The 15,827-nt window shown below is 31.3% G+C and overlaps 2 protein-coding genes and 1 long non-coding RNA gene across 3 annotated transcripts in view; 2 read left to right on the top strand and 1 right to left on the bottom strand.

Annotated features, from left to right (window-relative positions):
• Window positions 1–15,827, top strand: part of LOC144839308 (uncharacterized) — a 193,594-nt gene that overhangs the window by 160,913 nt on the left and 16,854 nt on the right. The window lies entirely within an intron of this gene.
• Window positions 555–3,959, bottom strand: LOC144840222 (uncharacterized). Its single transcript, XM_078695961.1, has 2 exons — window positions 3,741–3,959; window positions 555–2,956 (listed from the first exon to the last, which is right to left on the bottom strand). The coding sequence occupies exon 2, from the start codon at window positions 2,911–2,913 to the stop codon at window positions 817–819; it is 2,097 nt and encodes a 698-aa protein (XP_078552087.1). The 5' UTR covers window positions 2,914–2,956; window positions 3,741–3,959; the 3' UTR covers window positions 555–816.
• Window positions 6,128–9,971, top strand: LOC144840474 (uncharacterized). The gene is made up of 3 exons (XR_013611921.1): window positions 6,128–6,254; window positions 8,899–8,979; window positions 9,891–9,971. It is a non-coding gene; the product is annotated as an uncharacterized LOC144840474 (long non-coding RNA).

The raw sequence follows: 15,827 nt of genomic DNA, 5'->3' as shown, positions 1-15,827 counted from the left end.
TTTAATAATAAGTAACATAATATACAATAAAAAAAAGTAAATACTAATAAATACTCGAGTGCTCTAACTTTAGACGCAGAGTAGAACAGTTTTTAATAGACGCCGCGCAGAAGTTAATTATCACCATTCGGACTAATGTAGAACAGTTTTTAATAGACGCCGCGCAGAAGTTAATTATCAACATTCGGACTAAATGTCGAATACCACTTGATGCGTACTTAACCAATCAAATTGCAAGATTACAACCAGGTGTATTACAAAATATAATATCACAGTAGCTTCACAAACAATTTTATATTCGGGAAATATGGACACGGTCACAAGATGAGGTATTAACACACGAATTAGTGTAACAAAGTGAGTTGCTAACTGAAGTAAACACCAACATTTTTACATGACGAGTTCAGAAAGAGAAGAATGTTCACGACTTCAGTTTATTTCAACAAAAATCAACCTTGTGTACAATATAATAATAAAATAGGCATACAATATATGAAATGAAAGTATATACAGTACATAAACAAGAGAGGTTTAATCTTCAATTGAATGACCTTTAAGTGAAGGACAGTCAGATAAGTCAAAATATTTAAAAGTTTTCCAATAAATATAAATATATCAAATAATACTAAAAATAAACAATTTTAAAAACGTGTTTTTTTTCTAAATAAACATTCAAGTAGGCGTATTGCTATTTTAATATCATAATCTAGGTTGTACATGATTCTTAAATTTAACTTTAAGTGTACATTGAATATGCAGTTAATGTTATCGTCAATAGAAGTTAACAACTTAGCTCCATAGTAGCTTCACATACTACTAAATGGTACCATTGCATATCATTTTCATAACCTGCATTAGACCTAATAAACTTTCAATAATGGTTTTCAGCATGTACACATCACTGTGTATTAGTTGAAATAAATTCATACCATTTACGAAATGAGAAGCAGCGTATGTATTGCCATTTGTAAGTGCCACTCTTGCCATTATATAGAAAAAAATTACTTCTAACGTAAACGTAACGTTATGACCTTTAGTAACGTATTGAAATAAACCATCAATTTCCCATGACCTATAAACCAAATCTCTACAATCGGCTATTTCTATTTCCATGAGAGAAATGTTTGGATGTCTGTGTACCTGCAAAGTAGTACGAACATCTTCAATAGCCTCTTTTAAATCGATGTCATTACCCATTAAGTAGTGGAATTTTACTAAGAGAGCACGCATTCCTAAGAAATTGTCACCTTTTCCGTTGGGGTAGACCATTTCACCTCCTGTACTGTAGTAATTCAAGGGCTTCTTTTGATACTTCCTCAGTTCTTTCAGTGGACATTTATTTCGTAAGCACGCTAGCACAGACGTGATTAAGTCTCCTAAAAGCTGATACAATGTTGTTCTAAACACTTTATCATATCCCTTCACTACAATGGATTTAATATCCTTAATAATTGGTAACAAGATGGGTTCTGTATTTCTGATAATTTCTGTAATGGGAACATTGTTGTTCAGCCAGCAAAGGACTTTGCAAGAGATTAGCCCCATATCAAAGAAAAAACATTTTAATGTACTGATATCTTGTTTCAACTTCAAACGATTTCGGAACTCTGTAAGACATGTTGAAGCCATTGGATGATTCAAAAGATCAGCCTTAAACTTTGAGTAGTCACCACTTTCATGTACGTCTACAATATCTAATTTAACACATATCTCACGGCTGATGTCACCTGTTAAAGATACTTCGCCACCTGCAATACCTGACATCACCATCACCCAAAGATCGTGTTTAGTTGCTGTCAATATTTTACTCACGTCGTCACAAAGTTCATCCGATAAATGACCAATTAAATTTTGCTGTGGAATAAAGTAGTGTGGCAAATATCTCTTCTGATAGCAACTAATCAGCCAGTCTAGCACTTTTCTAATTAAATCCATGGTGTTGTCAGATGAAATAGTTTCACACATCCATAGGCAAGCAGTCTTGATGAAATACGAACAGAATGGTGTAGGTTCTTGAGACTCAAACAGTTTGCGTCTTTTCTTGATAGCTTTCAAAGCAAACATACAGCCAGCAAATGGTTCCGGCATTTCTTGAATGAGCTTTCTCTCGGCAACAGAAAATGACAATCGCCATTCACTGTCTTTTGTGTCACTATCATGACGTCCAACGGGAACTACAAGACATTCTAGACTTGAGATATTGTTCAATAACTCCTGTGATGGCCATTTACTTGCCCTCTGCCTTGTAAAAAAGTTGTCAGTAATAGGTGGCCATGACTGGCATGATAAGCAATGCACTAAATCGCTTGATAGGTCAGATGCTGTAGACGGCTGTTGTAGTGATGGTCCGTGTATTTCAGCTCCAGAATAATGTACATCCTCATAAACACAGTTACTCTCTAAATAATCTTTATAGCTAGTGTTCCAGTAACCATCAGATGAAGGTAAATCCATTGTTCTTATAGCATATTCCTTCAAAGTACTATTCTTCAAAAAGCCATTTTCATCAACGAAACTGCCGCTTTCATCGTCAAACACTTTAAAACCGTCTTGAATGCTCTTTTCATCCAATACTTTAAGTTTCAAATATGCTGGTTCATTTTTATATAGTTCAGCTATAACACACACTTGTGTGCTGATTGGTTCTTTTTCCTTCGGATGTTGCCAACACACTGTCGCAGAAGATAACACAGCCATCATGTCTACATCACCCAAAATGTATTTAGGCATTCCTTCACAGAAACTCCCACTGGTATACATTCGTTTAATTATTTGGTTTTTCTCTGTATTGTTATATATCTCTTCAAAAATCATTGAATAAGATATTTGAGCCAATCTTTCAAATGTTTTACATGCAATTACGTCATTTGCAAACTCGTCCATCACTAGTCTCGTGTTCATATTTTCCACCATCACAATATAATTTTGTTCACAATTGTTTTACTTAAACATGCACCTGCAAAATAAAAAGTAAACAAATGTATAATGTAATGTAGTCACGTTTGATATAGCACAATATAACAAAGTTTCAATATATGCCATATTTATGTATGGTACCTGGATTTGTTTAATGGACCGTTACAAAAATAGCCAACGTAAAAGCTTTTTATCTGCACAACACCACAAACTCGGTGTGTTAAAAATGAAACTGGGTATTGTGTATTTGATACTATTGTTCAAGTTCACATTGATAGGACCATGGAGCTATAGCTCCATGATAGGACTTTGTTTCTGGTTTATTATTAAAATGTATACTGTAGTTATGAATTACTAAAGACCAAATTGTTAGCAAGATTGTTGATCGGCTATTAGTGTGGCCTAGGAACTCAAGTTCCCATTGTCTATTGTCGATTTTCAGGTTCTGTAAAAATCGGAGCTAATAATAAGATTTAAACAGCAAACTTTTGATTGACCAATTTATTTAATGTTTTTATTTCGAGAAAGGTATAATTTTATACAATATCAAAAAAAGTGTGTCAGGTTATGGTTATTGTCACATTGAAAAATCAGATGTTATAGGCCTATGTATCTCCCTATGTGATTGAAAAGAAACACAGACTGTTGCTATGTATTCTAACATTTAGTAATTCTAATCAATAGGATCGTTTGTACTATCTCGAAGATGACTACTAACATAATATACGATATAACAAACTATTGTGGGATACATATGTGTTACCTGTTTAGGTTAGATAAAGAAAACAGAACAGTTTTTAAAAACTAAATAATTTGTTACTTACGTCAGATTTTGTAATTTAAAAACAAATTATAAAACCGCACATATTGAGAGAGAAATAAATGGCGGCAATGGGTTTTTCCAAACGAATCAATAATATGGTAATGAGAGTAGAATTACAATAATGATGTTTCACTATATACCTGGGCGTTGATCAGAGAAGCACGTGATAACTGTCTCTAATTGTTGATTGGCCGATTTTTAAATCAATATAAAGCAATACAATAATACAAAGGATACAACATACTGTATATAATAATGTAGAATAACGTAGAATAATGAATATATAATGTAGAATAACGAATATATTAAACAGTCGGTGATGTGTATCCCTTCAGTAAATATGGTGAATGCAGTATACAATACAAGGATATAATATGTCTAGACGAATGCCAAATAGGCCTACAATAGATAGTTATTAGGCCTTCTTATTGTATCCCACAACAAATAGTGAATTGTTCAGTAGACTTGGTAATAAGGGATATTTATCTGCCAATACTTGAAATATTCAATTTTTGTATTAGCATACATGACTCCATACACTGGCTACATATTGTACTATACAATACTTGTTAATGTAGTGATGAAGTTAAATTAAACTTAAACATTCTTTAACATTTTTGCCTTTTCTTTGCTTTATTGCATCCCATCCCCCACTCTCTATACTGTATTTTACTTCAGTATTATTATTCTCTAAAAGTTATACATAATAATATAATATATAATAGTTACAACTTGACAGTGACTAATAAAAATGTATTATTATTATTCAAAATAACACAATACAGTAATAAGTCTGTACATTAGTTTGGGCATTTCAAATTTCTTATGGCTAGGCCATCAACCAATAATTCAGTGATACATAACGGTATTTAGTTAACATCTCAGGAATCTCCACATGGCTAAAAGATTACACGACAGACCACCACACCATCGAGTCTTTCACTATATAGTACCATTATATATCATTTTCATAACCATAACTAGACCTAATAAACTTTCAATAATTTGTATCAAAATATGTGCATTAGTATGTATTTCTTTCAGTTCTTTCAAGCAGCCATCTAAAATTCTAGTGGCACGGTGAATATTGCCATACTTAAGTGTTACTCTTGCCATTATATAATAAACAACTATGTCCAAAGAAAACCTAACGTCCCCGTCCCCTTCGATGGCATATCGAAATACGTCATCAATCTTCCAAGACCTATAAATCAAATCTTTATTTTCATCTCTAGAAATTTCCACATATGGAATGAACGGTTGTTCGTCTTCCGGTAATGCAGTTTGAAAATCTGCTATAGCTCTTAGCAGGGCTTTGTCATTACCCATTAAATAATGGAATTTTACAGACAGAGCATGCTTTCCTAAACAGTTGTCGTGGTTTCCATCAGGGTAGACTATTTCACCTCCTAAATTGTAGTAATATAATGCTTTCCTTTGATACGTTGTCAGATCTTCGATTGAGCATCTGTTTCGTAAGCACACCATTACGGACAGGATTAAGTCTCATAAAAATTGGTACAGTCGTGTTTCAAACGCTTTATCATATCCCTTCATTACAATGGATTTGATATTCCTGGTGATTGGTAATAACATGGATTCTGCATTTCTGATGATTTCTGAAATGTTAACATTGCTCTTGATCAAAGAAAAGATCTTCCTAGATTCTTCCAAATATCATTTGACATCCAATTGAGAAATAGCAATTTTAAGGTTTCAATTTATTATTCAGCTTTTTAATGAAGTCTTCAAGGCAGCTTGTTTTCATTGGGTGCTTTAAAAGATCATCCTTAAATCTTGAATAATCATCATCTGGAACATTCAATTGATCACATGTCATTTCTGATGATGGTTCTGACACCGCTGTTCTCCTGTGACGAATCTTGTAAAGCATGAAACTAACGAACGATATAGGCAAATAGGTAAGTTATGGATAATTAGCTAAACGTTGATTCCTTATTTGACTGAAAAGTTTCATAGCCGTACAATACTAGAAATAGGTCCTAGTGGCAGTGGTTTTTCAGTTCCTAAATCTGAATCAAATAATATACTGCTTTTAACTTTTTTTATACAGGCATAGGCCTAATTAAGGCTTGGAATAACCTATCCATTCAGCAAATTGAAAACAAGAGTAATTTTAAGAAAAATGTGCTCGAAGGTCGACGATCAAGAATTAGGCCCTATACGATAGGCCTATAGCCATAATAAGTTACTCGTAAACCGTAGAGGCTATGCACACTGTATTTATGAACGGCGCCCCGTACTACTAAAATCAATACAATGCATAATAAATGTGCTTATTATGTAGTTATTGTTTGATGTTACGCTTGGCTAGCCTCATTGTTTATCATTTCCAAGACACTGTATTCTTTCGTAAAAAACAGTATGATATGATCCTGATAAATGATTTTTGGTAGCTGTTATTTAGCTATTCCAGTTTATACCTACATTTTTCTGATTATTAAACGGACGCAGACATCTTGAAATCATAGAGAACTAATATACTGCACGTACGGTGAGTTTTTACATTACGAACTGCTTTTTTATTCGGATAATAAGGAGTGGAGATTAGGCCTGTTATTACAGTATAACTACACGAATTTTGTTCTCCGGAAGCCATCTTAAAGATTGTATCGTATCGTTTTATCATACAATAATATGATAAAACGGCTTGCCATTAATTTAGTTAGTTAGTTACCACGGAGGTTACCTCCATGATGATATAACTAAATTAAAAGTCGAATATATTGCACTGAAGTGGAATTATATTCATCTTCATTATGATAATGCAATACTCTGTACATTCGAATTAAGTGCAATTTTATTTACATTTTACATAACTGCAATTGAATTACACTTAAATCTTATTGTATCCTAGTTAAGTACAAGTTAATCGACATTAACTCATTAAGTAAAGGTGATTTGGCGTTGAAGGTTTCAAAGCAGATACATTTTAACAACAAAACAAACAAATAATGGAATTGTATTATTTTTGTATACATTTTGTTCATTCATTATTCTGACTACTTTAGAAGAGATTGTGTTCTTCAAGTTCGATTTTTTTTTCAAAATAGACAAAAGTTTACTATCGATGTGCATTCACTTTGCATTCAACATACCGTTACGCCAACTTGGACAATATACTTATACAAATAAAACAACTGAATAACTGATATTTGAGGTATAACAATATTATGTATGTTGATATATAGCGTCTCAACGCTTCGATCAATATATACTTCGATTGTCCTCTGAGAATGCAGTCGTCAACAATAATGTAATTTTATTAACAAAGCAAACAGTAATGCATTCGTAAAAACAACAATGCCAGCCGTATATGGTTCAGGGACGATTCGGCCCTGAGACGATTCGGCCCGGGACTATTCGGCCCACTTTTGGTGGGACGATTCGGCCCACTTTCGGGTCGAAACATCCCACTTTGACGTCATGAAGTAGTGGGAGCAGGTGTCATAGTCGGCACTGGTACAGTAGGCAATGGATCAACTTTGCACGAATAATCGGCTGGGATTGTCAGCTTAATTAGTATTTTAGTGAGCCTGTTCTCTGGAAGATGGTATCTTTGCTGTTTGAGTCCTCTTTCGAACACAGTTCCTGAGTGCGATTGAGGAGATTATGACGAGGATACCTTGTAGCATTCAGTTTGTTTGACTCTGTAAGCTGTACTGACTAAAGTGCCATCAATTTACAAGATAAAGTTGATGGGCCTTTGACTTATTACGATCGGCTAAGACGTACACATACACAAGATCACCATCTTCAATATCAGAGCTTATTGTTGTGTGTTGTTCGATTTATAAAGCGCAATTAAAAGATTGTCCCAAAGCGCTGAAAAATGACGTGTTGGAGCCGTTGACTCTTTGCATGATTGGCTGTGATAGAGCAAGCCATGGTAATTGTGAGCATAGTTGGGGCGGGCCGGGAGTTGGGGTAGTTCGTCTTTCAACATCACCGACAGCTTTCTCAGCGATTGGGTTCTTACTGTATTTGGGTTTTGGTCTAGGAGCAAGGTTGGCGTATGAGTCGTAAAGAGGCTGTGGCTCAATACAAAGGCCGATTACACAGTATACTGTAGTAGACTGCCATGCATGACATTCGCTGTCAATAATATACACGGCTGTAAATGATGTTACACATTCTTGCAATTGATCAAAACAATGTATTGTAAAGTCATTGTACCAATGTTGTATCTCAATTGTTCGATAATAGTAACAGACCATGTCATTTTCAGCAAAATTAGTAGGTAAAAACATTACAGTACCCACTGATCCAACAATCAACCACTAACAATAACATTCAAGTAACAATTTAACCACTAATGTGTGACAAACTTTATTGATAACATAATCAATTTAACTATGGTTTAATATTATTAAACATTTTTTGAACATTTTCAGTTTTCATAATTAATCGTTAATTTAATTATTTTCTTATTGACTTCTTAATCTTAAAGATGTATTGTCCCCCTGAAAAAATAATTATTTTAATTTTTTTTTTGAATTTGCCATTTTAATTTCACATAATAATTATTCACTTTGACCAAAAATTAGATCGGAAAAAAATTATTTACCTGAAAGAACTATAATTTAAAGCAAAAAATAGTCAAATTGGCTGCCAGCCAATGGATTTTTGGTTGAATTTAACCATTTATTTAGTCATTTTATAAGGGAAAACATAATTTTTTTAAATTTGTTTTTCTACAGAAGTGATTAACTTGATTAAAACTACAAAATAACCTATTCAAAGTCTGATTTAATTAATCTTCATTTTTCATGTTTCTGGGGGACAATACATCTTTAATTATAATCACGCTGAAAGAATAACTTATGAATTGATACTTGAATGGTTGTCATAACAACTAGGCAATGATTTTCAGTTTGCTCCCTTTTTCCATTTAAAAAATTGTTTCCCCCGGTTTTAACAAGTGTTGTACCCAACTACACCGAAACAGTGCAAAGGTGAAATACCTAACATTTGAAACTTGAAAGCAACTTCCCAGTATTTGGTATGGAGGACCACTTTGATTTTATAGTTTTTTTACTCACCAAAAAAAAAAATTACTACTGTAGTTTGGTAAAGTTATATGTACTATTTTTATTGATAATTAAACACAATTATTAACTAATGTTGTGTCTTCACAGATAATGGAGTCAAGAATACGTCAGTATATGTTACGAGAAGGAGTTAGGCAAGAAACTATAGATGCCCTTCAAGACAAAAAAGTTAGTGAATACACATTTAAATTCAATGTGTAAATCTACTATATGCCTCCAGTAGTTTGTAATATATACAGTATGCCAGGTATTTTGCTTCCAATCCTTTCACTGCGTACCCAGTGTAATATGCTGATGCTATAGTTATTTTGAATACAAGCTGTACATGATTACTATACAGTAATAAACAACTTAATTTGCATCATACGAAGTCTGTATCAATTCATTACAGTAGCAAATATTTTACCTAAGACTGAACTGCTTAAAAATAATTGTTTTAAATATTTTCTATCAGGACTGTCACCCTCTTTATATCTTTTCCGACTAATTTAAGTTACTTGCAATTCTCTTTTTATAGTGTTCTTATCTATTATCATAGACAAACGACATAGAAGGACTTGCATCAGAGATCCACATCAAAGCCTAATAAAAATGCACCCCCTGCTTATGAAAGTGAAAAGACATTTAAAAATTTGTTCGCATCCAAATCCTGTCAAAAATTAAATGTGCGCTAAAACAGGAATGGAGTTGTGGCTTGGTGGTTATGATGCTTGGCTACCACTCCAAGGCTCCTGGGTTCAAGTCCTGTCACATGTCATGATTTTTTCTAAGGACAAAATTACAACTCCACTCCCAAAGACTTGTAATAAGACTTTGTTTATGTAGAGCATCTTGTGTATATGTTTGTCTTGTGAACCTCGGAGGGTCCCTAATGATCAGCAATTGCTGGATGGATCACCCTCATTAAATATGGTAAAAAAAAAAAGAAATAGAAAATTCCTAAATGGAGTCTTCTGTGGACTAAGTTCTATCTATGTGATCAACATTTGGTCAAAATCTGTTCAGTATTTTTGTAAGTAATCTTACAGACAGACAAACAAACAGTAACTTCCATTGTAAACATGGTTATTCTTTTACAGTTGAATTCTGTTGCTCAGATCAACAAGACATCTGATGAGACTCTGTTGAAGACTTATGGATTGAAATCAATTGAAATTGAGAATATACGACATGGAGTTAAAATGTTTGAATTGCATCACAAAGAAGAAACGGTAAAATGTTTCTAGACATTTTTTTTATTAGGCAGTACTACTACACTGTATACTTCTTCGTATTTTTTTTTTGCCCATAAGTTACATATTTGAAATATGTTTTGAATAATGATTATGTTTTTAACCACAGGAAGATATAAAACCCAAGTCAATTAAGACTGTTGTGTCGAATCCGACTTGGGATCTGACTTTACAAGAGGCTTCCAGCTCTAGAGAAACAGAGGTACAGGTAATGGTCCGTAAGAATGTTTAAATAATCATAAAGTAAGAAAGCTACCATTAATAAATAAAATCCCATCTAGGAAAAAATATGATGATGCCATTGGAATGTGGTGCAGATGCTTCAATATACAGTAACAATGGTAGTAATTTTGTCTGCCTGCTACAGTATATTCATTCATGCAAATTGTACCATGTATATGTTTCTACTATAATCAGGTAGAAACTCAATCAAGATTGTAATAATTTGTATGACATTTATGTATCAATTGATCTAGAGTAAAGGTGCTCAACATTTTCACAAAGATAGAAACAGTGAGAAGTTTGCAGAGATACAGTAAATCTGCCCAAAGCCATAATTTTTTCTATGCAAAATTTGTGATTACAGTACATACACAATTTAGCAAAATATACTGTAAAAACATAATAGTTCAAGCTTAAAGCTGGAAGATGCTTGGAACGGTGGTCATAATGGGCAACTGTATCTGATTCTAACCTTATTAGAAAAAAAACAGATTTAAAAAATGATATACAGTACCTATACTGTATGCCAATCACCTATATATTGAATTTAACTAGTTGTACCTCTTGTATTGATTTCTTTTTTTAATTATGTTCATTCGAACTTGAACTATTATTATCTTATATTCATCACATTAATTAATTGTAATTATCGATTACATGAAGTATTGTACATTACAGTGTGTAAACTAATTTTACTTTTCATGATTTTAAGGAAGCACATAAAGGAGATTTCTTAATGGAAAGGTAAGTAATTAATAAATTTCTATACAATAACATTTAAAAATATAACTTTCTTTAGAAAATGAAAATCATAATAATTCAATTATTGTCCCTGAATGCTTTGTTTTTTTTTTAGAAATATATTGGAAGAGGCTATTTTGGGGGAAAAAGGATTGCAAGAAATTGAAAAAATATGTATGAATAAACCACACCTTGTGAAAACCATCAATAAGGTATGGAAAGTAAAAAAAAAAAAACCATACATTTTAAAATGTATACCAACATAAAACAACATACCTATAGTACACACAATATAAAACATATGTAACTTTTTCAAAGAATCAAGGAACGGACAGCATTTACACATTACAACAAGAACATGCACAGAACCAACCAGAGAAGAGAACACAAAATACACAAACTGTTTTAGTTACATTATTTACATTATAATTAGTTACAAACCAGTACTTATTGGATTTGTTGTTGTGTAAAAGAATTTTTTATTTATACATTAATTTTCATTAACTCTCAGTTTTACCTTCCAAGAAAATTAAATAAATGTATTGTATTATAAAAATATATTATTTACATTCATTCACATTTAGCTACTAAGGAAACTAAACAAATTTATTGTACTACTTTATACAAATTGATTACATTTTTATTTCGAAAAATAGAAGCTTAATGGTGAAAATAAAAGAGAATGTACAGTAGATCTATCAAAACAGACACTTTTAATTAGTCAACTTGGTATTATCATGTGAAATCCAAGAAAGTGTTTGCAATTCTTTCTATCCTTAAACATGTAAAACCTTTATTAATTTTAGGTCAACTATCTTTCTCTTGTCCCACCAAATTTTAAATACTGCAGCAATTATATTGTCAAACTTACTAACTACTACTAACTAAATGTGGAACCAGACTTACTGTATACAGTATGAAATGCCCATTTCCTCCCACCGTCTAAGGGAATGTTCATGTCACTTGGTTTGTTAAACCTTAGGTACATAATCTGAAAAGATCGTCTTAAAAGTGTTTAAATGGAGATTTACCCGAATAATGTACCATTCATATTTGAAATTTAATGAACATTTTACAAGAAATATAGTTTCATTTCATTTGCCTCAAAACGATACATAAAAGAAAAGGAATAAGAAAAAAAAACACAACCAGAGACAGGATTCACAGGATTCCTAGAAGCAATATCTTACTCTTTCTAACGATATTAAAAAAAAATTCCTGTTTACATTTCTTTTGGAGACTCAACTTTAAGACTCCTTTTGGTTTATTTGAGTCACCAGACATTTTTATGTTTTTTTAAATATTTATTTGAAAAAGAATATAATTAAATGAATTCATCATGTATTTTAAGTATCTTCTACGGTAGTTCACACATAGAGCCCTTTTTTTAGGTACCAACATGCCAATTTGTTATCTACATTTCTAGTCTGAAGTCTTCTTAAAATACAGGGATCACGACCATTATATTGCACATTGTGGAAGATACATTTGCAAAATACAGAAACAAATGTAAAGGCCAATTGTATTCATCTAGAAACCAATCTATCCCTTGATAATTATGATTCTTTTCAGGATGGAGACACACCACTACATCTATATCTAAGAAGGAGTGATGAAGTTGAATTAGAGATAATAAACTGTCTCGTAACCAACGGTGCATCAATCACAACTCCGAACAATGTATGTACATTTAATTTTACAAATAGTTTATTAACGGTAAGCCAACATTTTTAATTGCAATAATAGGTATTAGACATTTCAGATCAAAAAACACAGCTTGAATTGAAAATTTATTAAATTATAAATTAAATTAATAAAAAACAAATACATTGATTTAATTAATTTAATTTGGAACACATTAAATGATTGATTGATTGACTGAAATTTCTGAATTTCTTTATTAATTAGAGTCGCATAATACATACAATATAAAAAGAATTAAATCATAAGAAACAGTTAAATGTCTTTATCAGAATGCCCTGTGAATTACCAATTTTGTTTTAGTAAGACTTTATAGCTAAACAAATTTTATAAAAATCTGTCCATAATCCAAATGGGTCAACATTCATGATATGACTTGAGTCTTTTCTTCAAAGTAATTATGTTGGTGAATATTGACAGGATTCCCAAAAAGTAAATCTAATCTAATAATAATTGGTCTCCTAATTGCACCGATTTAGAATATAAATATATATATATTAATAAAAATGTGTAAAAATACAACTTTATACTATATTATATAACATACAGAATAATACAATTTGATTTAGTTGCAAACCATTTTTAATAGAAAAATGTAACGATGTGAATGATATGAATTTATATGGTTTTTAAATTATTATTGGTGCAGATGTTTAGATCAGTATTAGAGCCTTTTTTGAATCTTAAAGTAGCAAAAATGTTATATTATCTAGTTTTAAACCAGTAGGCTTAAGAACATTATGATCTATATTTGAGTATAGTCCATCACACAGAGTTTAGCTCATCATCCGATAAAGTGTGGTATTAAATTATAAAAACTGTCCAGTTTCGTTCATCAAGATGCATTAACATTTCATTTTTCATTTCATTTCATTTATTTCAAATATCGTCATCGCAGCCAAAGCTGAATTACAAAGATATTTACATATTCTCAAAATTATTATTAATATTATTCATTTAGAAGCGAGATAAGGTATGGGACTGCACTTTTTCTATATCTTTCAACTCTGCATGGGTTGTTGATACTTTACACGTCTTAGTTTCATGTTACTTACATTCTTCACTGGAAACCATTTTCCACATCAAAGTAATGTTCAATAAATGTTAACAATTTTTTTTTACCTTAAACTTAATTCTTTTTTCCTATCATGCAATTAAAGTATTGTGTACCCAATGTAATGACATAAACATATTGTATTTATATTTTAATTATAAATTTTTAAATAAATAATCATCATCATTGCAGATGTTTGTAGGCTAGTAATAGAACCTTTTTTTAATCTTGAAGTTGCAACATGTCTATTTTATAGCATGTAATCCTAAACCAATAAACCTTAATAATTATGATTTATTTCAGGATGGAAACACCCCACTACATCTATATCTTAGCTTATTCAAGTTTGACTATGATCTGATGAGTGGTTTTGAATTTGAATTAGAGATACTGAACAGTCTTGTACATCCAGATACATTAAACACATCAAACAAAGTAATGTACAATACATTTTAACAAAAATAATGTAAACCTTGAACATGTCTAATTCTTTTTTCCTGTCATGGCAATAAAGTATAGTGCACCCAATGATATGACATAGCATAGTATTGTGTTTCATCTTTATTATTTTGCAAAGCGGGAAACATACTGTACATTTGCAAAATACAATAAAGAAAGAAACATATGACTGATACCTTAATTATAAATTGTTGATTTAATATGAATCGATAGTTTTTAAATAGTTAATCATCATCATTGCAGATGTAGATCAGTACTAGAGCTTTTTTTAATCTTGAAGTAACAACATGGTAATTTGATAGCATCTAATGAGTATGATTTATTTCATGTCCCCACTACATCTATAACTGAGCTTATTTATTACAAAGTTTGGCTATGATGTGGGGTGGTCAATTTGAATTAGAGATACTGAACAGTTTCATTTTTCATTTCATTTCATTTATTTCAAATATCGTCATCGCAGCCAAAGCTGAATTACAAAGATATTTACATATTCTCAAAATTATTAATAATATTATTCATTTAGAAGCGAGATAAGGTATGGGACTGCACTTTTTCTATATCTTTCAACTCTGCATTTGGGTTGTTGATACTTTACACGTCTTAGTTTCATGTTACTTACATTCTTCACTGGAAACCATTTTCCACATCAAAGTAATGTTCAATAAATGTTAACAATTTTTTTTACCTTAAACTTAATTCTTTTTTCCTATCATGCAATTAAAGTATTGTGTACCCAATGTAATGATATAAACATATTGTATTTTATATTTTAATTATAAATTGTAGGTTTGATATGAATTAATGGTTTTAAAATAAATCATCATCATCATCATCATTGTAGATGTTTGTAGGCTAGTAATAGAACCTTTTTTTAATCTTGAAGTTGCAACATGTCTATTTTATAGCATGTAATCCTAAACCAATAAGCCTTAATAATTATGATTTATTTCAGGATGGAAACACCCCACTACATCTATATCTTAGCATATTCACTAAATGGTTTGGCTATCATAAATTTGAATTAGAGATACTGAACAGTCTTGTACATCCAGATGCATTAACCACGTCAAACAAAGTAATGTACAATACATTTTAACAAAAATAATGTAAACCTTGAACATGTCTAATTCTTTTTTCCTGTCATGGCAATAAAGTATAGTGCACCCAATGATATGACATAGCATAGTATTGTGTTTCATCTTTATTATTTTGCAAAGCGAGAAACATACTGTACATTTGCAAAATACAATAAAGAAATAAACATATGACTGATAGCTTAATTATAAATTGTTGATTTAATATGAATCGATAGTTTTTAAATAGTTAATCATCATCATTGCAGATGTAGATCAGTATTAGAGCTTTTTTTAATCTTGAAGTTGCAACATGTCTATTTTATAGCATGTAATCCTAAACCAATAAAGCTTCAGTAATTATGATTTATTTCAGGATGGAAACACCCCACTACATTTATATCTTAGCTTATTCAATACAAAGTTTGGCTATGATGTGGGGTGGTCAATTTGAATTAGAGATACTGAACAGTCTTGTACATCCAGATGCATTAACCACATCAAAATTTGTACAATACATTTTAACAAATT

This window comes from Antedon bifida, chromosome 4 (assembly GCF_963402885.1).
Source record: "Antedon bifida chromosome 4, ecAntBifi1.1, whole genome shotgun sequence".
Lineage (NCBI taxonomy): Eukaryota > Metazoa > Echinodermata > Crinoidea > Comatulida > Antedonidae > Antedon > Antedon bifida.
The sequence above is the reverse complement of the archived record's forward strand: the minus strand, read 5'-3'. Positions and strand labels throughout refer to the sequence as shown.

Coding starts and splice junctions, on each gene's coding strand:
- LOC144840222 (XM_078695961.1), bottom strand. CDS start 2,913: ATGGTGGAAAATATGAACACGAGACTAGTGATGGACGAGTTTGCAAAT.